The sequence below is a fragment of the Pseudonaja textilis genome, chromosome 4 (assembly GCF_049901715.1).
Source record: "Pseudonaja textilis isolate UNSWEBS1 chromosome 4, rPseTex1.2, whole genome shotgun sequence".
NCBI classification, from domain to species: Eukaryota; Metazoa; Chordata; class Lepidosauria; order Squamata; family Elapidae; genus Pseudonaja; species Pseudonaja textilis.
The window spans coordinates 91,107,107-91,128,076 of record NC_141993.1 but is presented as its reverse complement, the minus strand read 5'-3'; the positions used below and the strand labels follow the sequence as shown (position 1 = coordinate 91,128,076).

The 20,970-nt window shown below is 43.9% G+C and overlaps 1 protein-coding gene across 1 annotated transcript; it reads right to left on the bottom strand.

The window, feature by feature from the left end:
* Window positions 1–2,347: 2,347 nt before the first annotated feature.
* Window positions 2,348–17,274, bottom strand: LOC148125947 (programmed cell death protein 1-like). The gene is made up of 5 exons (XM_087933729.1): window positions 16,880–17,274; window positions 12,383–12,685; window positions 8,581–8,751; window positions 6,710–6,744; window positions 2,348–4,713 (listed from the first exon to the last, which is right to left on the bottom strand). The coding sequence occupies exons 1-5, from the start codon at window positions 16,947–16,949 to the stop codon at window positions 4,483–4,485; spliced, it is 810 nt and encodes a 269-aa protein (XP_087789855.1). The 5' UTR covers window positions 16,950–17,274; the 3' UTR covers window positions 2,348–4,482.
* Window positions 17,275–20,970: the final 3,696 nt, after the last annotated feature.

The following is a 20,970-nucleotide window of genomic DNA, read 5'->3' as shown; positions in this document are numbered from 1 at the left end:
GCAGAACAGAATAGAATAGAAATTAGAAGAGAAATTAGAAGAGAATAGAATAGAAATTAGAATAGAAAGAATAGAAATTAGAACAGAATAGAATAGCAATTAGAATAGAAATTAGAACAGAACAGAATAGAAATTAGAATAGAATAGAAATTAGAGCAGAACAGAACAGAATAGCAATTAGAACAGAACAGTATAGAATAGAAATTAGAATTGAATTGTGATGACCGGGGGCGTGACACAAAAATAACCAAGGCACAAAAATAGAATAAAGTCTCTTTAATGCCTCCAACTTGGCTCCAGTGTCTAATTATCCTCGGCTAGAAATCAAACTCTTAAAGAAAACAGTTTACGGAGGGAGTAAATGCAATCTGCACCCAAAGTAAAGTTAATTAGAAATAACAAAACCCAACACAAACCACACTGAAGGAATTACTACGGCAAGCAAGGATGATTAATTGCAGACTGCCACCACAGCTGGGAGGAAGCCAAAACATAGATAAGTTCCGACAAGAATAATGCACGCTTTGCTTCCAGCACATTTGCCATGCCCAGTTTGTCCTTTTAACCAGTCCTCCCAACTGCAGCCCACAAAGGGGATCAGGGCCCCTTCCTCCCCTGTAGACCACGCCACTCACGTTTCTCCCTTCTCCGCTCCTCCCTGCGTGCCCTAGGATGAAGAGGGGATGGGCCTGGTTCTTCCTCTGAATTTCCTCTCCCTTGTTCTACCTCTTCCCTTCTCTGCCCAGGCGGCCTTCCCCAGTTTTCTCCACAACCACCAGAGCCACCCCCTGTCAGCTGTTCCCTCTCTCCCTCAGTCAGACTCCAACAGGGGCATGACAAGAATAGAAATTAGAACAGAACATAATAGAATCCAGTAGAATAACAGAGTTGGAAGGGACCTTGGAGGTCTTCTAGTCCAACCCCCTGTCTAGGCAGGAAACCCTACACCACTTCAGACAAATGGTTGTCCAGCCTCTTCTTAAAAACTTCCACTGTTGGAGCCTTTACAACTTCTGGAGGCAAGTGGTTCCACCGATCAATTGTTCTAACTGTCAGAAAACTGTTTGGAAGTTTCTCCTTAATTCCAGGTTGCTTCTCTCCTTGATCAGTTTCCATCCATTGTTTCTTGTCCGGCCTTCAGGTGCTTTGGAGAACAGCTTGACTGCCTCTTCTTTGGGGCAGCCCCTGAGATATGGGAAGGACTGCTGTCATGTCACCCCTAGTCCTTCTTTTCATGAGACATACCCAATTCCTACAACCGTTCTTTCTATCTTTTAGCCTCCAGTCCTCTAACTGCCCATTATTTTGGGCCGGTTCCGGCAGTCAAGGGAGGGTTGTTGGTGGTAGTAAGGAACCAGAAGTTTCATCTGCCCACGTGTGGTGGCCCAACGGTCACTGCCTTCCTCTCAGCCAGCGCTTTCCGTCACAGTATCAATGTGATCGGCCCCAAAGAGAGATTAAAAAAATAATAATTATCACCAAACCGCCCACGATGGTTTTACACAGAAACCTCTGAAGAGGTTGACAGAGGCAGAAAGGCGGTAGAGAGCCAGGCTAATTGAATTTTCTACCCAGCCCAGCAGGATTCTCACCCAGAGCTGGAAAAACAGCATCAGAACATTACAGTTGGCATCTCAACTTTCTTGGAGTTTGCGTTGTGGTATTCTTTGTTTGTTTTGTACCCGGCCTTTCTTCTTTTTTAGAATAAAGGCCGTGAACGTATCCAACCTTCCATCTTCTATTTTCCCCATAACAACCCTGTGAGGAGAGTTGGATTGAGAGAGAGGGACTGGCCCAAAGTCACCTAGCAGTATTCATGTCCATGGCTGGGACTAGAACTCCCCGTCTCCCGGTGATTGGCCCAAAGTCACCCAGTTGGCTTTCATGCCTAAGGCAGGACTAGAACTCACCGTCTCCCGGTGATTGGCCCAAAGTCACCCAGCTGGCTATTATACCTAAGGCGGGACTAGAACTCACCATCTCCTGGTGATTTGCCCAAAGTCACCCAGCTGGCTTTCATGCCTAAGGCGGGACTAGAACTCATCATCTCCTGGTGATTGGCCCAAAGTCATCCAATTGACTTTCATGCCTGAGCCGGGACTAGAACTCACCATCTCCTGGTGATTGGCCCAGTCATCCAATTGACTTTCATGCCTGAGGCGGGACTAGAACTCACTGTCTCCTGGTGATTGGCCCAAAGTCACCCAGTTGGCTTTCCTGCCTAAGGCAGGACTAGAATTCACCGTCTCCTGTGATTGGCCCAAAGTCACCCAGCTGGCTATTATACCTAAGGCGGGACTAGAACTCACCGTCTCCTGATGATTGGCCCAAAGTCACCCAGCTGTCTTTCATGCCTAAGGCGGGAGTAGAACTCACCGTCTCCAGGTGATTGGCCCAAAGTCACCCAGTGGGCTTTCATGCCTAAAGTGGGACTAGAACTCCCCGTCTCCTGCTTTCTAACCTGGTACCTTAGATAGTAGATCAAACCAGCTCTATTTTTGGTTTTCTATTTTTATTTCTGGAAAGATAAGGAGGGACTACAGCACTTTGTTGATAGTACAGTTAGTTTTCGTTTAGTGACCGTTCAAAGTTACAACAGCTCTGAAAAAAATGTCTTACGGCTGTTTTTCACACATGCAACCATTGCAGCCTTCCCAAGGTCACATGCTCAAAATTCAGATGCTCGGCCACTGACTCCTATTTACGACGATGTCAGCATCCCCGGTCACATGATCCCTTTTTGCGACCTACCAAGCCAAGACAACGAGGAAGCCCATATTCACTTAACAAACCGTATTCCTCATTTAACAACTGCAGGCATTTGCTTAACAACGATGGCAGGAAGAGTCGTAAAAGGGGGGCAAAATTCACTCAGCCACAGAAACGTCAGGCTCGATTGCAGTCTTACGTCAAGGACGCCCCATCTGCTTTGCGAACCCTCCGTCTCTTTTCAGCCCTGTGGAGAGAGAGTGTCTCTGGGCCAGCGCAGAGCGCCTCCCCCTTGTTGTGGCCCGCCAGCGGCCAGCAGAGCTGGCAGCAGACTCGGACAGTGACGAAGTTGGAGAGGAACTTGGGCCAGCCTTGGAGTCTGGGGAAGGCTCGGACGAGGGCTCTGCGTCGGAGGCAGAGATGGAGCCAGGGCCGTCCGACAGTGATCAGCTGCCTTCAGAGTCAGAGATCAGTAGGGAAGAAGAACAGCTGGAGCCTGTTCCCAGTGTGCACACACACAGAGCTGCCAGGAGAAGAGAACATTTAAGGAACAAGGGTCAACTCGGAGTAAAGGCACAGGTGGACAGTGAATGGCCCCTCCCAGAGGGAATAAAAGAGGAGCGAAAGGGGAGTGGGGTTTGCAGGAGACAATTAGTTCATTTAATTAGTGTAAAGATCTGTCCCTGACTTCTTGCCAAGTCATTGCTGCTACAGCGTGGCGTTTGGAAGCTATCGGCCTGGCAACTCTCCCAGACTGATCAAGGTCTGTAGTTGTGCAATCTCATGAAAGACTGTTTGCTGAGACTTTGCTGGAGGGGAATTCACTTTGAACCTAAATAAGAGAGGTTTTATCGGGACAAGGGTTGCCTTTGTGATCTTGCGAAGCCTGGGTCAGAACACCCCTGACTCCCGTCGGCCACCTTCGCTCCTCTGATTCGCAAAAGTTTGTCGCTCACAGGATGTGGTTTCCCGTCCAATGCGGCGTTATTAGGCATGTCTGGTTTCCTCCAAATGACTCAGTGCTCTCGCCTCCTCCTCACCCAGCAGTCCCCTTCGGCGTGAAGCCCTGGGACATCTGCACAGATGTGCCATCTGGAAAACCACAAAGGAGGCACTGGCCAGGTCAAGGCTGTTGTTGCTGCACACAGACCGGACAAGGTGTCTGTTTGGATGTTATGCCCCTGTCAGAGTCTGAATCCGAGGAGGAAGATGAACAGCTGACAGGAAGCGGGAGTGTGGCTCCACTGGCTGCGGAGGAAACTGGGGAAGGGCAAAGTCCGGCTGGGCAGAGCAGGGGAGAGGTAGAACAAGGGAGGGGGAGCTCAGAGGAAGATCCAGGCCCACCCCCTCTTCATCCTAAGGGTACGCAGGGAGGAATGGAGAAGGGAGCAACGTGGGTGGTGTGACTTATAGGGGAGGAAAGGGCCCTGATCCCCTTCCACCCCCGGGAAGAGAGTTTATAAGAGATGCATGCTGAGAACAGTGTTTGCTGGGAACAAACCATGAGTTTATCTTGTGTGTTGACTTTGCTTATCTGCATTCCTGGCGTCCTCCCAACCGTGTTGAATTACTGCTGTGCCTTCACATTCTTGCTCCTTACCTTGCCAAACTAACTACTTCAGTTTGGCTTGATTGGACTTATAGTTACAGTTTGTGTTGACCATGTTTTGGACTTAATTCTCTGCAGCCCAAGGCTGATCCTGGGAGAGTTTTTCTCCAGCCCAGAATGTAACCAGGACATTGGGGGCAAAGTTGGAGCTAATAAAGGGACTCTTATTGATTGTCTGACTGTGTTGCCTTTGTGCCACGCCCCTTTGGGTCATCACAGGAGGCCTCTGCATCATCCGGCGTCTTCGGGAGGAAGACGATGGTAGCGTATTCGGTCGGTTCCCGCTGGGTGGGTTTTGGAGAGGCTGCTGGTTTCGCCTTTGGTCCTCCAGGGAATGCCAGCATTTCGTAATCGACTGTGAAAACCGTTACGGCCGCAGGCTCTACGACTTCTTCCTTCGGTTCAAGCCAAACAAAAAATAAAAAAAAAGGTTTTAACAAAGCCTGCATGTCTAATTTTTTTTTTTTAAGAGAGTTTCTGCACCTCTATAACTGTCTGGTTTGGTTCTGCAACCCAACAGGACAGAAACAAACTCCAGAGAGTAATTAGAACTGCAGAAAAAACAATTACTACCCACCTGCCTTCCATGGAGGACCTGAATACTGCACGGTCAAAAAGAGGGCTGTGAAAATATCTGCACACCCCTCACATCCCGGACATAAACTGTTTCAACTCCTTCCCTCAAAATGACGCTATAGAGCACACCAGAACAACTAGACACAAGGAGAGTTTTTCCCCAAACGCCATCCCTCTGCTAAACAAACAATTCCCTCAACGCTGTCCAACTATTGACTAAGTCTGCACTACTATTACTATTAATCTTCTCATCACTCCTTATCGCCCTTCCCCCTCCAATTGTGTCTGTATGACTGTAACTTTGTCACTTGTATCCTTACAGTTTATATTGACTGTTTCCTAGTATGATTTGATTGCTTAATTGTACCCTGTGACTATTATTAAGTGTTGTACCTGATGATTCTTGACGAATGTATGTTTTATTTTATGTACACTGAGAGCATTTGCACCAAGACAAATTCCTTGTGTGTCCAATCACCCTTGGCCAATAAAGAATTCTATTCTATTCTATTCTATTCTATTCTACTCTATTCTAAATTCAGTTCAATTCAATTGTGCCTTGATGAATATATCTTTTCTTTTATGTACCCTGAGAGCATCTCCACCAAGAAAAATTCCTTGTGTGTCCAATCACACTTGGCCAATAAAGGATTCTATTCTATTCTATTCTATTCTATTCTATTCTATTCTATTCTATTCTATTCTATTTTCTATTCTATTCTATTCTATTCTATTCTATTCAAACCAAGTTTTATTTTATTTCTAAGTAAAAACTGAATTTGGGTTTGGAGATCCGAGTCCCCTGTTGGACACGTTTATGGCCGTTTAACTTAATACATGTATTGAAATGTATTTATGAATGTATATGTGTGTTTATTTGTTTGTTTGTTTGTTTAAATAAACACATTTCTTTAAAAGTTTCCTTAAAGTACAGGTAGCCCTCGACTTTATGGCCACAATTGGAAATACGGGTAGCATTCGAATGACGGCCACAACCGAGGCCAAACTTTCCTTTGCAAAGTTGTTACGAGAGTTTCGCCCCATTTTTACGACCTTTCTCGGCACCCCCGTTAAGGGAATCACTGCTGTTGTTAAGTGAGTAACACGGTCGTTAAGCGAATCCAGCTTCCCGGTTGACTTTGCTCGGCGGAAGGTCGCAAAAGGGGATCGTGTGATCCCAGGGCTCTGTAACCGCCATAATTACGAGTCAGTTGCCAAGTGCCTGAATTTTGATCTATGGGGAAGCTGTAACAGGTGTAAGTGTGAAAAGCGGTCCTAAGTCACCTTTTTTTTCCGGTGCCGTTGTAAGTTCAAAAGGTCTCTTTAAAAAGGGTTATAAGACTACCCATACACCAGACAAGAAACAGCTGGTTTTTGGCTCATTTGGGGCCTTTTCCGGCCTCCCAGAGGCTCGAGGGAAGCTTGAGGGAAGCCTCTGCAGCCTTTGGCGGCTGAAAAATGGGCCCATTTGTCACTTCTGGTATTTCCGGAAATACAGGAAGTGACAAAATGAGCCTGTTTTTCGGCCTCCAAAGGCTTCAGAGGCTTCCCTGAAAAAGGCCTCAAATGGGCCAAAAATCAGCTGGGAAGCACATGCCTGCGCAGTGAGGTTAAGTTTGGCTGTGGTTCATGTGCCGGCACAAATGATTCTGCGTGCCACCTGTGGCACGCATGCCATAGGTTCGCCATCACAGGCATAGGTTCTCCTGCTTGAGCAGGGGGTTGGACTAGAAGACCTCTAGGGTCCCTTCCCGCTCTATTCTCATTCTTACGGTGCTGCTGGGACCCCATTTTCAGAAGCAAAATGGAACTTACCAAAGGAGCATTTCCATGCTTCTCTTCCTTTTGCTCTGCAAGAAAAATGAGAATTAGAACTCGTTCCAGGTCCTGTGGCAACAGAATTTTCCCTTTTAATAATACGTCCATCAGTATCTTTGAATCTTGCAAATTCTGAGAATGCACCTTGGTTTCCACATTTTTTTTTTAGTGGGTACATTAGCTGTAATATTTAGGAGATTTCAATATTTCAATCATTATCTCCTTTTAATGACCCCATAATCCCTTGTGGGGTGGAGTCTATGCAACTGAATGGAGCTGGGTGTTTACTGACTGGATGCCGTTTCTGTTGCCAGTGCGGAGTTTTTTGCAGACCAATATCAGTTTCTATAATTATTCGAATAGATTAATATTTTTGAAATAATAAATAATCTAGAATGTAATTGACGAAAAAATATCATGTGGAATCTGACTCTGTGTGTGTGTGTGTGTGTGTGTGTGTGTGTGTGTGGTATTCAGCTTTGTTCGGATATTTTCCCATGTCATTAAAGTTGTGCTTTTACAGTTGTAGCAAAGCATGAATAGAAGAGATGATTCCACCAGACTGTCAATTATCTGGAAGCCTGCACTCTCAAAAAAAAAAAAAAATCTCCACACCACAAGCCAGGCAAGCACCTGGGCACAAACAGATCCCCCCTGATACCTCCACTTCAAACACACCCCAACCAGGTATACCCAGATGAAACCTAGCTTCCTAATAAATGATAGCCGTCCATTTACTCGGAGCCAAGCCGCACTAAAAGCCTCCAATACAGGAAACACAATGTTGCCAGCCAATCAAGACACAAAAAAAGCCACAAAACAGACAGAAGATATTAGAAACATCGATCAAGCAGAACACAGCAAACTCCAAGACCAATAATCACAGACCGAGACTCCCAACCAATCAGGATGAAGAAAAAAACCATTCTGGCACAGCAGTAGGCTAGCCCCAAATTTAAAACAGAAACGGCTGTGAAAGTCTGACTCACAGACGAACCCAATACAGAAGCCTGATGATGGCAGATGAGATTCTGCCAAAACGTTGCTACAACTTTAAAAGCACAACTATAATGACGTGGGAAAATACCCGAACAAAGCTGAATACCATACGTATAAATAGCCACAAAACTTAAGAATATATATATATATATATATATATATATATATATATATATATATATATATATATATATATATAAATAAATAAATAAATAAATAAATAATATCTTTGGTTATATATTTTCTTAAGTTTTTGCGGGTACTTACATATATATATATACACATACATATGTGATATGTAGTAGTTAGGAGACTATTGTTATTAATTTAGAATGTGATAATCAAAAAAGTGGCTATATTATGGTTAATTTTTATTATGAATTAAAGGGGAGTAAATTGAGGGGTGAATAGGGCAAAGCGGTGGCATGCTCAAATTGATAATTAAAGGGGAATATTTTTGAATTATTAGAATTAAGATGAAATTTATGGAATAATGAATGAAATAATAGTATGTGATAAAATTGCAAATGTGACAGATAAAAGTATGTAAGTATAACGAACATAGAAATGAAATAAGCATTTTAGATAACACTGTAAAATAAGACATGAGAATATTTAAAGAAAAAGGAAGCAAGCTATGATACGAATTGGAAATGGATAAAATAAGTGTGATGAATGTGAGAATATTTGAGAATATGAAAGGTGAATACGTAACTAAGGTCATGCTTGTATTGCAATGTAAAAAAAATCTGGAACCACATTGTTCACCAAAAGAGATGTTTTTAAAATATAATTTTTTTTAAAAAAAAAGGGAGTTTTTTTTAAAAAAACTGCAAATTGTATGCTGTTTAGGACAAACGGCAACTTACTTTGCCTTCTCCTTCGGATGATCCACAACGAGAAATATAACACAACGAGCAGGATAAACAACCCACTTCCTCGCAAGTCAGAGAAAGAACTCTTAGCGTCTTTTCGGTCGCCATCGTCCTGTTCCTTGACTGAAGTGATCTCGTCTGGAGGTTGAGTTGCAACGGCTTTTTCTGGAGACGAGAAGATCAAGATTACTTCTGGATTCTTCATTCTACAACTTCAGCTCATCCAGAACGAATCCAGGTGTATAGGAGACACGCCTGGGTTACACAATATGTAGCCCGTCCATCTCTTCTAGGAGGGTTGGTTCTCCTTGGATCGGTGTCTCTCAACCTTGGGAGCTTTAAGATGGGTGGACTTCAACTCCCAGAATTCCCCAGTGGTTAGGGAACTCTGGGAGTTGACCTCCACCCATTCTTAAAGTTGCTAAGAAAGATCGATGTAAATGGACACCTTTAATGGGAAAATGGTACAGAAAATGTGAATTTGGCGTTTCTCCTGCCTTAGATCCTGCTCCAGGGTTTCACAATCTTAATGTCAACTCATACAGTATTTCTATGGTCTTTTTAGGGTTGCCAACAGAAAGGGAGTGGGGGACTGGGTTAGAAAGAGCAGTGCAGCAGCTTGGAAACCGAAAGTGCATTCCATCAATGTTTTCAAAGATAGTAACCAGGTGACTGAAGTTTCTGCCATGCAAAATTCTAACTGGAGAGCATGACTCTTGGCTATGGATGCATCCCATTGGAGAATATGAATCACGATACACCCAGGGGTTGTGGGGAAACCAGGGTCAAGGGTGACAAGGAATTATGTGTCTCAGAGTCGGCTGCACCCAGGTAGTGCCGGACATGTTAATTCCCAATAAATCCTTTTTTGAAGTTTTGGAAGTTTGGTTCAAGACTCATGATTTAAATGGGGGTGACTGCCAGAATCCTAACACTTGATAATTTGAAGATGGGTGGACTTCAACTCCCAGAATTCCCCAGTGGCTAGGGAATTCTGGGAGTCGAAGTCCACCCATCTTAAAAGTGGTTCAAGTTCAGAAACATTGACTTAGGGACACCTTTAATGGGAAAGTGATACAGAAAAAAATGTGAAAGTAGTGTTTCTCGTGACTTAAATCCTGCTCCAATGTTTCTCAGCTTTGAGGGCTTTCAGATGGGTGGGACTTCAACTCCCACGATTCTTCAGGAGCTAGGGAATTCTGGGAGTTGAAGTCCAGACTTCTTAAAGTTCTGAAGGTGGAAGGCCACTGTTCTACTCATTGGTGATTGCCATGGTTCTACATATTCCCACCTTCGGGGCTGGGCTTCTACCGGTTCTCCCCGGTTCAAAAGAACCGGTAGCTAATTTTACGGCTGCTTTTATGGCTTGTTCGGCAAACCGGCAATTCCCACCTCTGGCTGGCCCTGCCCGCCCCACCCCTCCCAGGAGCCCCCATGCGGCCTGTTTTGGGTGCAGATAAGCGAGGGCCCACGCGGAGGCTTGGGGAGCTTGAACAGACCTCGTGGAGGCTCTGGAAGATCGGAAATGGGCCCATTTCTGACTTCCAGAGAGCCTTTGGAGCCCAGGGAGGCCGCTTTCACCCTCTGGAAGTTTGAGGAGAGCCTCTGGAGCCCAGGGAGGGTGAAAAACTGGCCTGTTTTCACCCTTCCAGAAGCTCGAAGAAAGCCTACAGGGTCCGGGGAGGACTGTTTCTGGCCCATTTTTGGCCTCCTGAGCTCAGAGAGGCTGTTTTCACTCTCCTGGAGGCTTGAGGAGGGAGGACAAAAACGCCCCCCACCCATCATAGTGCAGGAGGTCTACGTGGCCACACCCACTGTAGCCACACCCACCCTGCAACCAGGCAGAGAACCAATTGCTAAAACTTTTGGACTCTTCCATCTGAACCGGTGGTTCTCTCCCTGTCTAGTCACGGTCCGTAAGCAAGTCCCAGAGATAGTTCAGGAGGAACTCAAGACTTCTGGCCTTAATTTCAAGACGAATCATGAAATGCTTGTCAAGAGACGAGTGTCGTTCTACGGAAAGGACGTTCTGGGTTTGCTCCTTTCAGCCATGTGGTGGGAGCCAGGACGAAGAAGGTAGAACATGAAAGTTGGAGAACTACTAAACTGGGATCCTCCCTGTCCATGGTGGACAGCCAACCTACGGAGCTTCCTTCTTGACCTCTGGAGATCCACCATGGTCAGTGTCAAGCCCGAAACTGACATATGTGTAGCCATTTCATTTAGCCTTGGCATATATTCCTTTTCTTTCTTTCTCTTTGCGGGCTATGAGAGGAGGGGAAGAGGATTTCGGGCTTGCCCCGTTCGCAAGGTGGAGATAAGAGAGAGTTGTTTGGGCTAGGTGGTTCTTCTTCCCGTGGGAACGAAAGCTGACCCCGCTGAGACCTGGAGATGGGGACTGATGGCACCAGGCAAACCTTGATTTACTTCTATTGGGGTGTGTGTGACTTTTGTGGGGGCTGTTTCTAACTTCCAATATTATGTGGGGTAATTCCGGGTTGTGTCAGATCCAGAATGACAGCAGACTTGGCCAATCGGATGCTTTCCTAAATGAAAGAAATGGTTTTTTGGAAGACGGGCTTTGCTTTTTTCTTTCGAAATGGATTTCATCCCTTGGAAACCTGACACCCTGGTTTCAACCCAGGTGGAAACAGAGCATTCCTCCCACTTTTGGTCATTTTCTGGGCGATTTTGAGCTATTTTCAAGGCATTTACAGGCAGTTTTTCATGCCAAAATGGCCTGGAAATGGCCGACTTTCCGGGTCTTTTTCCCGGTACTCCAATACCTGCAAAGACCAGCTGGCCAGCACACCTGCACCAGAAACCAGAACAGCAGCTGGCGATGGTGCACGTGCCCACTGAGAGGGCTCTGAGTGCCACCTCTGGCACAGGTGCCATAGGTTCGCCATCACAGGTGTAAGGTCTCCTGCTTAAGTATTCTGACCCAAACCTGGTTCCAAGGAAACAAACACCAAATGGAGGTCACAGCAAAACCTCTTAATGATTCTTTACAAATTCCGTTCCTTCCCGGTTAAAAGGCTGTTTCAAACTCATTGTCTCTGATAAGGACCAGCCTTGCCAAGGTGGTGCAAGGCTGCCAAGAACACCAGATAAAGTGGCCAAAAAATAGTTCAAACACAAAGAGTCTCCAAACACCAACCAAGATATCGCAAATATCCACAAGGCTCAAGTGCAAAAACGTCTTTGCTTCCTGCAAAGAACTCCGGTTTCTCAGCTGGCTTTTATCCCTTAAGGGAGAGGCCATCACCTTGCAGCCTTACTCCCGAGTCACCCGTGCTGCTGCAGCTGCTCTTTCCTTCGAGCAGCCCTGCGCGCGCATGCACACTGAGCACAGGCTCCTCGGGGGACTCTTCCTCACTGCTGCCAGCCTCCACAATCTCCGAAGGTAGCACCCCACTCCCTGAGGGTCCTGGCCCCATCCCTGTGTCCCACGCAGGCCCCTCACCTGAGTCCTCGCTCTCCGACACCTCAGCCATCTGCACCTGCTGCTGGCGAACCACAACATTGAGCGGGGGGTTAGACTAGAAGACCTCTAAGGTCCCTTCCAACTCTGTTATTGTGTTATGAACTTAACAACTGCAGTGATTCACTTAACAAGCGTGCCTCGTTTTAACTGAGATCAAATGGGAGAAAACTGACTTCATAGCCGCCTCGTTTACCAATGGAAATGTTGCGTTTCAGCATAGTCATAATTCGGGGACTAGCTGTAATCTGTACAATTGGTCATCTGGCTGCTAAAACCCACCCCAAGCAACTCCAAACATGCCATTCACACCTGTGACGGTGAGGTTGCCTCGGTTGCTCTCCAAGATGGTCCCTTCTGGGTGAAAGGGGTTCACCCAACAGTAGTAAGTCCCGCTGTCGTTCTTCTCCACCTGTCGGATTTCCATCTGGTACATGCGCTGGTCTCCTTCGGAAAAGCTGTACTTCCGGCTGCTGCCGTCCAATTTGATCGGTTGACGGTCATGGCCCTGTTTGTACCAGTTCAGATGTTTTCCGAAATCCGGGTTGGAGATGGAACAAGTAAACTTAGCCGTCTCTCCCTCTGTTAAGTTTAACTGGGGTGGATGAAAATGTACTGGGGGGAAGAAAAGAAAGGAGGAGAGGAAACATCCATCACACAATTGAATTAGCAGACCCATCCATGGCAGTTTCCAACTTTTAAGGCTTCCCGCAGGCAGTCCTTGACTTACAACAGCTCGAAGTTACAACGGCACTAAACTTGCACGATTTGTTTTTCTCGTCCGCGTACATTTATACATTCAAACTAGATTGTATTGTTTCTCTGTGTCATAGAATACCGTGTTTCCCCCCAAAATAAGACCTAACCAGAAAACAAGCCCTGGCCTAGCATGGTTTTTCAGGGTGCTCATAATATAACCCCTACTCCCCCACCAAAAAATAAGCCCCAGTTAAGATCATCCCTAGGATGGACATATTTTACGTATTTCCCCGAAAATAAGACCTAAGAGAAAAATAACTTTATTGTCACTTTGAATGCACACAAATCGGCACACGTTAAAGTGAAGTTGTGTTGCCTCCAGCTCTGAAAGGGTCACCACCTCCAATATACACTACATAATATAACGGAATAAATAAATAAATACAGAGTCCAGCTCAGATGTATACATGTACACAGCGAGAGAAACGAATCTTATGAGTTTGCCAGAGAACAAAGGGAACAAAGCTGTCCCAAAATCTTGTAGCCCCGCTAGAAATAACTTCGAAACCTCCTTCCAGAGTGGAGCAACGGAGACAGACTGTGAAGCGGGTGTGTGGGGTCTCTAACAAGGCTTTGAGGTCTAAGCACACAGCGCTTACAAGCAGCATCCTGAACAATAGGAAGCTAACGTCCTACAATCTTCTCGACTGTCCTCACCGCTCTCTCTATAGGAACAAGCAAACTCCACGGGGAAAAACCGGATTCACTCAATGACTGTCGCGCTAACTTAACGACTGCAGTGGTTCCCTTAACGACTGTGGCAGGACAGGTTGTAAATAGGACAAGAACTCACTTCGGAACCATCGTGCCTTTTGCGGCAGAAATTTTGGGGCTGAATTGTGGTTGTGAGTGAGTCAAGGACTTACCTGTTCATCTGCCAGATTCTTATGCTACTGTTCTTTCCAGCCAAAGATTTTACAGAGCAAATTTCCCCAAAAGGCAGGGCTGCACAAATTTTTGTGTGCGTGTAAATTGAATGAACAATTTTTTTTTTCTGTTTCATCCGCGAGCCACTGAAAATAGAGAAAAAAACTTTCTACCCTTTCGATATTTCTCCAACAGGGAGGACAATTAACCAGTGGAACAGTTTGCCACTAGAAGTTGTGGGTGCAACAGTGGAGGCTATTATTATTATTATTATTATTATTATTATTATTATTATTATTATTATTATTATTATTATTATCATCATTATATCTTTAGTGAGATTCACAGCCTTTGGGGCTGGTTGGTAGCTCAACAGCTCGAGTCCTAACCAAGGACCTAGGAATTGTTCAGGTGTCGGAGGATATAAGCTGCTCCAAGTAAGGTGATTGTTTATTATTAGTAGTAGTAATGTTCTTGTTGTTGTTGTTGTTGTACACAAAAATGACAGTATACATAGCAGACGAGATAACCATGTTGGGTTTCATATGACAAATCACTAGTCGAACACTTACCAAGTGTTTAGGACTGTGTGATATATCGGCGGATTATGCGAGCAGATTATTATTATTATTATTATTATTATTATTATTATTATTCATATAAATACAACACGGTGCAGCTGTTCTGGCATTACAATTGTTATACATAGATAAATGTTACTTCACCATTTACAATAATTTTGTTTGATACATTATTTGCTAATTATTCTGTTCACCGTAGCTACTTATGTTCCGACCTTGCTTTCTTCTATGCAGCCACTGATAAAAAATTATTCCACATTTCATAATACTCAAATTTCCCCCCCTTTTTTAAATTCTAGAGTTAATCTATCTGATTCTGCACAGGCCATAAGTTTCCTTATTATCTCTGTTTTCTGGCAGTATGCTTTCCTTCTTCCAATATTGCGTATATATTATTCTAGCCACCATCAACACATAGATTAATAGATTAAATCCTTCCTATATCCTTCTGGTATTATTCTTAGGAGGAAATATTGTGGCTTAAATGGAATACACGCGCCCAACCGTTTGTTCCATTCATGTCTGGATCAGTCTCCAATACTTCTTTGCAGCCTTGCAAGTCTACCATGCGTGAAAATATGTGCCTGGTACATCTTTGCACTTCCGACAATTTGGAGATATATTTTTAAACATTTTAGAAAGCCTTGCTGGTGGAAGATGCTACCTGTAAAACATCTTATAAAGGTTTTCCTTTTATGCTGTGGCCAATGTTAATTTCCTATTGGTAGTCCAAAGCTTTTTCCCTTTAGCCAATTCAATATTAGAACCAATTTTTTTCCTCGGGCCGCCACTGTTTCTTTTACATGCTCTTCTTCAAGTTTGTATTTTAATTAATAGATATCTATACAGTACTTTTATCAATTTATCATCAGTTTCTAACTGAAGCTTATCCAGAATTGTTAACTCTTCATTAATGCCCCATGCTTTCCTGCCCTGTGTGTATCTTGTTTGTATCAGTAAGTAGGACCACCATTCTACATTTGCGCTACCAATTCTGGAAGCTTTTAAGCTTTTAAGAAGAGGCTAGATAGCCACTTTCAGGAATGGTGTAGGGTCTCTTGGCTGAGCAGGAGGCTCGACTAGAAGACCTCCAAGGTCCCTTGCAGTCCCATGATTCAGGAAGGAAGGTTTTTACAGATAATCAGAGTTGGAAGGGACCTTATAGGTCGTCTAGTCCAACCCCCATCCAAGCAGGAGACCCTACACCATTTCTGACAAATGGTAGTCCAATCTCTTCTTGAAAGCCTCCCTAAGACAAGCAGTAGACAAAGCGATTGATAGTCATCAGAATAGAGCTGGAGGGGACTTTGGAGGTCTTCTAGTCCAACCCTTCCCTGGCCGGACAAGGAAACCCTACACCATTTTGAACGATCTTTACCTCAAGCCTTCCACCAGTGTTTTAAAGTTCTTTTCTGTGGAATTCGATTGCCATAAGAATAACATATTGAAATATTGCATATAAGAATAACATATTGAAATATTGCACAAGACAATAACGAAAGATTACAACTTAACAAAAATAACTGTATCATTGTTAGTATCACATAATTTGTTAAACATAAATATGACGAATACTATTTTATTTGCATTAAAATGTGGATATTTTTTAAATGCAGCAGTGGCATAATTAAAAATTAAAAGGGGATAAATGATGGAAAATTATAACCCAACATAAATTTGAGAATTGTTATTAGAATCATAGAGTATGTTAAACCCTGCAAATATAATTATTAATATGATTGTAGCAAAAGGGGTGAACGTTAAGAATATAGAGATTGATACAAAAATAACGTACTGAAATATTGATGAATTAAGAACGATAATTTAACAAAATAAGCATATTCATACCAAATTTTAAAAAATTGTCAGTTGTGTTAAACATGAAGAATATTGTCATATTACCCTGCGTGGTGGACATGCCCTGTAGCAAGAAAATATTGGATAAGGACAAAAAAATGGATAGAAGAAATAATTAAACAGCAAATTGAATTAAGAATGGAGACTCTTTCTATTAGATATCACAACAGGAAGATATAAGAAAACAGAGTATTTAATGCTACATTTATTAACAGCAGCAAGAATAACTTATGCACAGAACTGTAAAAATGATAGGAAAGAGGAAAATGTAAGAAAAATACTAGCGTGCCGAGATGGATAAGTTGACCATGGAGATAAAGGAAAGAGAGAAAACGGATTATTATTTGATGTGTAATGTACTGTATGATTGGCTAAATAATAGATATAAGAGTTGAATAGAGAAAACAATAATAAGGTTAAAGTTATAGTGGACAAAGATAGATTAAGCAATATAGACCACTGTATAGATAGTTAAGATTTATGTTAAAATATGTATACCATCACGAAAGCTGGAAATGATGTTGTATATAAGAAAAATTGTTTAATACAAATTATTTTTTTTAAAGAATAGAATATTGTCATCTTTGTTTTAAAATGTAAGGCACTCCGGAGCCACACTGTTCACCCAATGATATGTTTCTTGGAACAAGGAGAAATGTAAAAAAAAAAAAAATTATCGGGGAAAAGAAAAAGTTCTTTTCTTCCATTGAGACCGTTACTCGCGAGGAACACGCTGGGTACGTACCGAAGGGTTTGGCGAGCAGCGCCGACGGGAAGACAAGAAACCCCCAAAGGACATGAAACACGTTCTCCATGGTCACCCCCAAAAGTTGGGCACCTGTGGAGGGATTTGCTGAAGCTTCCTCCACCGAGTTTCAGCCGGATGGAGGGAAGAGCATCAGTAAACTGTGGGGAGACCTGCCACATCAGGAGAGGAGGGTGGGATTTCGCCTTCTGGTCCCCCGGCTGTGCCCCCAAGAATTGACCGAGCCGGGGTGTGTGTGTGTGTGTGTGTGAACCTGCAACCTCCGCCTGCCTTCCTCTCTCGCCTTCGATGCCTTGCCCCGAATCTCTCCCAGGCTGTGAGCAAAGGAAGTGACACGAGAGAAGATGAGAAGAAGTCGAGGCTCGGCCTCCCACATCAGCAGCCCACAGGTGGCTTGCGAAGTGCAGAGCGATGGCATGCTATATCAAGAGACACAGGAAGCCGCCCTTGTCACGCAGGTCGTGCCGGGATTGGCGGCATCGAAAGCACAAGGGTGGCACCACCGTTGGGGGCCGTTTGGTTCTTGTGGGCCTTGATGGGATGGAAGGCCTAAGGGTGGGAGGGAAAGAAGGAGAAGGAAGGAAAGAGAAGGAAGGAGAAGGAAGGAGAAGGAAGGAAGGAAGGAAGGAAGGAAGGAAGGAAGGAAGGAAGGAAGGAAGGAAGGAAGGAAGGAAGGAAGGAAGGAAGGAAAGAAAGAAAAAAGAAAGAAAGAAAAGGAAGAAAGGAAGGAAAGAAGGAGGGAAGGAGGGAAGGACCCCCAGGAGGAAGGGAAGGAAGGAAGGAAGGAAGGAAGGACGAAAAGGAAGGAGGGAAAAAAGGAAAACAGAGAAAGAGAAAAGGAAGGAAGGAAGGAAGGAAGGAGGGAAGGAGGTAGGGAAGGAGGTAGGGAAGGAAACAGAGACAGAATGTAGAAAGGTAGGAAAGAAAGGAAGGAAGGAAGGAAGGAAGGAAGGAAAACAGAGACACAGAAAGAGAGGGAAGGAAAGTAGGAAGGAAGGAGAGAAGGAAGCAGGGGAAAAAAGGAAAACAGAGAAAGAGAAAAGGAAGGAAGGTAGAAAAGAAGGAAGGAAGGAGGGAAGAAAGGAAGGAGGGAAGGAAACAGAGAGACAGAGAATGTAGAAAGGTAGAAAGGAGGGAAAGAAAGGAAGGAAGGAGAGAAGGAAACAAGGAAGGAAGGAAAACAGAGACACAGAAAGAGAGGGAAGGAAGGAAGGATGAAAGAAAGGATAGAAAAAAGCGGGAAAGAAGGAAAACAAAGAAAGAAAAAAGGAAGGAAGGTAGGAAAGAAAGGAGGAAGGAGGGAAGGAAAGATGGAAGAAAACAGAGAAGGAAGGAAGGAAGGAAGGAAGGAAGGAAGGAAGGAGAAGGAGAGATGAGGAAGGAAGGAAGGAAGGAAGGGAAGGAGAGATGGTGAAGGAAGGAAGGAAGGAAGGAAGGAAGGAAGGAAGGAAGGAAGGAAAGAAGGAAGGAAGGAAGGAAAATTTCCAAGAATTTCCATAGTATCTTTTCAGCTCACACAGACAAGTTAATGCAGGCTGGGCTGCATCAACAGAGGGATAGCACTAAGATGACATGAAGTGTTAGTACAGGTGGTCCTTGACTTACAACAGTTCCTTTAACGATCATTCAACGTTACAACGGCACTGAAAAAAAAGTGAGTTAGGACTGTTTTTCACACTTATGACCGTTGCGGCATCCCTGTGACCCCACGATCATGGAGATAAAAGCGAGCTGGTTGCCACGGGCCCAAAATGTTGTGACCATAGGGTTGTGTCTGTGTCTGTGTGTGTTCGTTTGGGGAGGGAACTTTAGAAAAAGGTAGTTTGTAACTGAAGCTTGTTGTAACTTCAAACAATCATTAAGCGACCGGTCGCTAAGTGAGGACTACCTGTACCCCTTACCAGCAAACTCCACAATAAGCAGTTTTAGGATTTTATAAGAGGTAGTCCTCAACTTACGACCACAACTGAGCCCAACATTGTTGTTGCTCAGGGGAGAAATTTGTTCGCCGCCTTTTTGACCTTTCTCACCGTCGTTAAGCGAATCCCTGCAGTTGTTAAATGAATAACCTGGTTGTTAAATGAATCTGGCTTCCCCGTGGACCTGGGCTGGCCCGAAAGTCGCAATAAGGGGATCTCGTGATCCCCGGGATGACCCTGCGACCGTCATAACTACGAGTCACTGTCCAAGCGTCTGAATTTGGATCGTGTGACGGTGGGGGAGGCTGCAACAGTCGTAAGTGTGGGCAAAAAAAACCCAGTCCTGAGTCGCATTTTTTCAGGGACGTCGTACCTCCAAGCGGTCACTAAACGAATTGCTTGGTTAAACATATCGTGGGAATTCTTTTAAAAGACGATAAACAGGCAGATCGTTTAAACTCTGCAGTGTGGATGTTGATCTGAAGTTGATTCTAGAATTTGCTTTTTTTAAAAAAAAATCAGAATCAAACCCAGGCAGGAACTAGCAATATTTTTTTTTTCCATTTGAGGTTTCTGAAGAATCGAAAACAGTAACGGTTCTTTCTTTTTTTCCTTTTTTTAAATTTCATATCTGATCGTACCTATCCAGTTATCAAGGTGGCTTGTTTGTGAGTAAGATGCTCCAACTACCAACTTCGTGACATTTGAGCAAAGGGCGAGCCAAATTTGCCAGGCTGAATTTTAACTAAGGTTTTGTTTTTCTTTTTTTTCCAGGCTGCGAACAGGAAAAAATAATATTTTTTATTAATAATATTTTATAATATTTCGTTTGGCAGGGTTAAGAAATTCGGCTTTTGTGTGGGTTTGTTTTTTTTTCCTCTGAGAGCCACTAAAAATCGCTTGTTTTGGGGGTCTGCTACTTACTTAATGGTTCGAGAACTCGAATTTCAGAACAAGCTACATACCAGCGTAACATAACAAATAACCGGTTAAAAGATTAACAGAGTTCAAAGGGATCTTGTAGGTCATCTAGTCCAACCCCCCCACCCAAGCAGGAGACTCGTACCATTAGTGACCAATGGCAGTCCAGTCCCTTCTTGAAAGCCTCCAGGGATGAAGCTCCCACAACTTCCGAGGACAACTTTTGTTCCACTGAATATCGAATAACAGACTTGGAAGGGACCTTGTAGGTCATCTAGTCCAACCCCCTGCCCAAGCAGGAGACCCTACACCATTTCTGACAGAGGGCAGTCCAGTCTCTTCTTGAAAGCCTCCCGGGATGAAGCTCCCACAACTTCTGAGGGCAACTTTTGTTCCATCGGTTGATTGTTCTCCTTGTCAGAAAAATTCTCCTTATTTCTAGGTTAAGTTTCTCCTTGATCAGTTTCCATCCATTATTCCTTGTCTGGCCTTCGGGTGCCCTGGAAAACAGCTTGACCCCTTTCCTCCTCTCTGGGGCAGCCCCTCAAATACTGGAAGATGCTCTCCTGTCTCCCCTGGTCCTTCTCTTCCCTAGACTAGCCAGTTGGATCCTAACAGAATAACAGAGTTGGAAGGGACCTTATAGGTCATCTAGTCCAACCCCCCACCCAAGCGGGAAACCCTACACCATTTCTGACCAATGGCAGTACAGTCTCTTCTTGAAAGCCTCCAGTGATGAAGCTCCCACAACTTCTTAAGGCAACTTCAGTTCCACTGGTTAATTGCTCTTTCTGTCAGAAAGTTTCTCCTTATTTCCAGGTTGAATCTCTCCTTGTTCAGTTTCCATCCATTATTCCTTGCCTGGCCTTGGAGGTGCTTTATTGTACCCTATGACTATTATTAAGTGTTGTATCTGATGATTCTTGACGAATGTATCTTTTCTTTTATGGACACTGGGAGCATTTGCACCAAAGACAAATTCCTTGTGTGTCCAATCACCCTTGGCCAATAAAGAATTCTATGCTGTGCTGTGCTGTGCTGTGCTGTGCTGTGCTACTCTACTCTACTTTATTCTTCATTCCAATATTTATCTACTCTATTCTAATTTCTATTCTTCTCTATTCTTCATTCCAATATCTATCCTATTCTGTTCTGTTCTATTTTATTCTACTCTAATTCTAATTTTTATTCTATTCTTCATTCCAATATTTATTCTATTCTATTCTATTC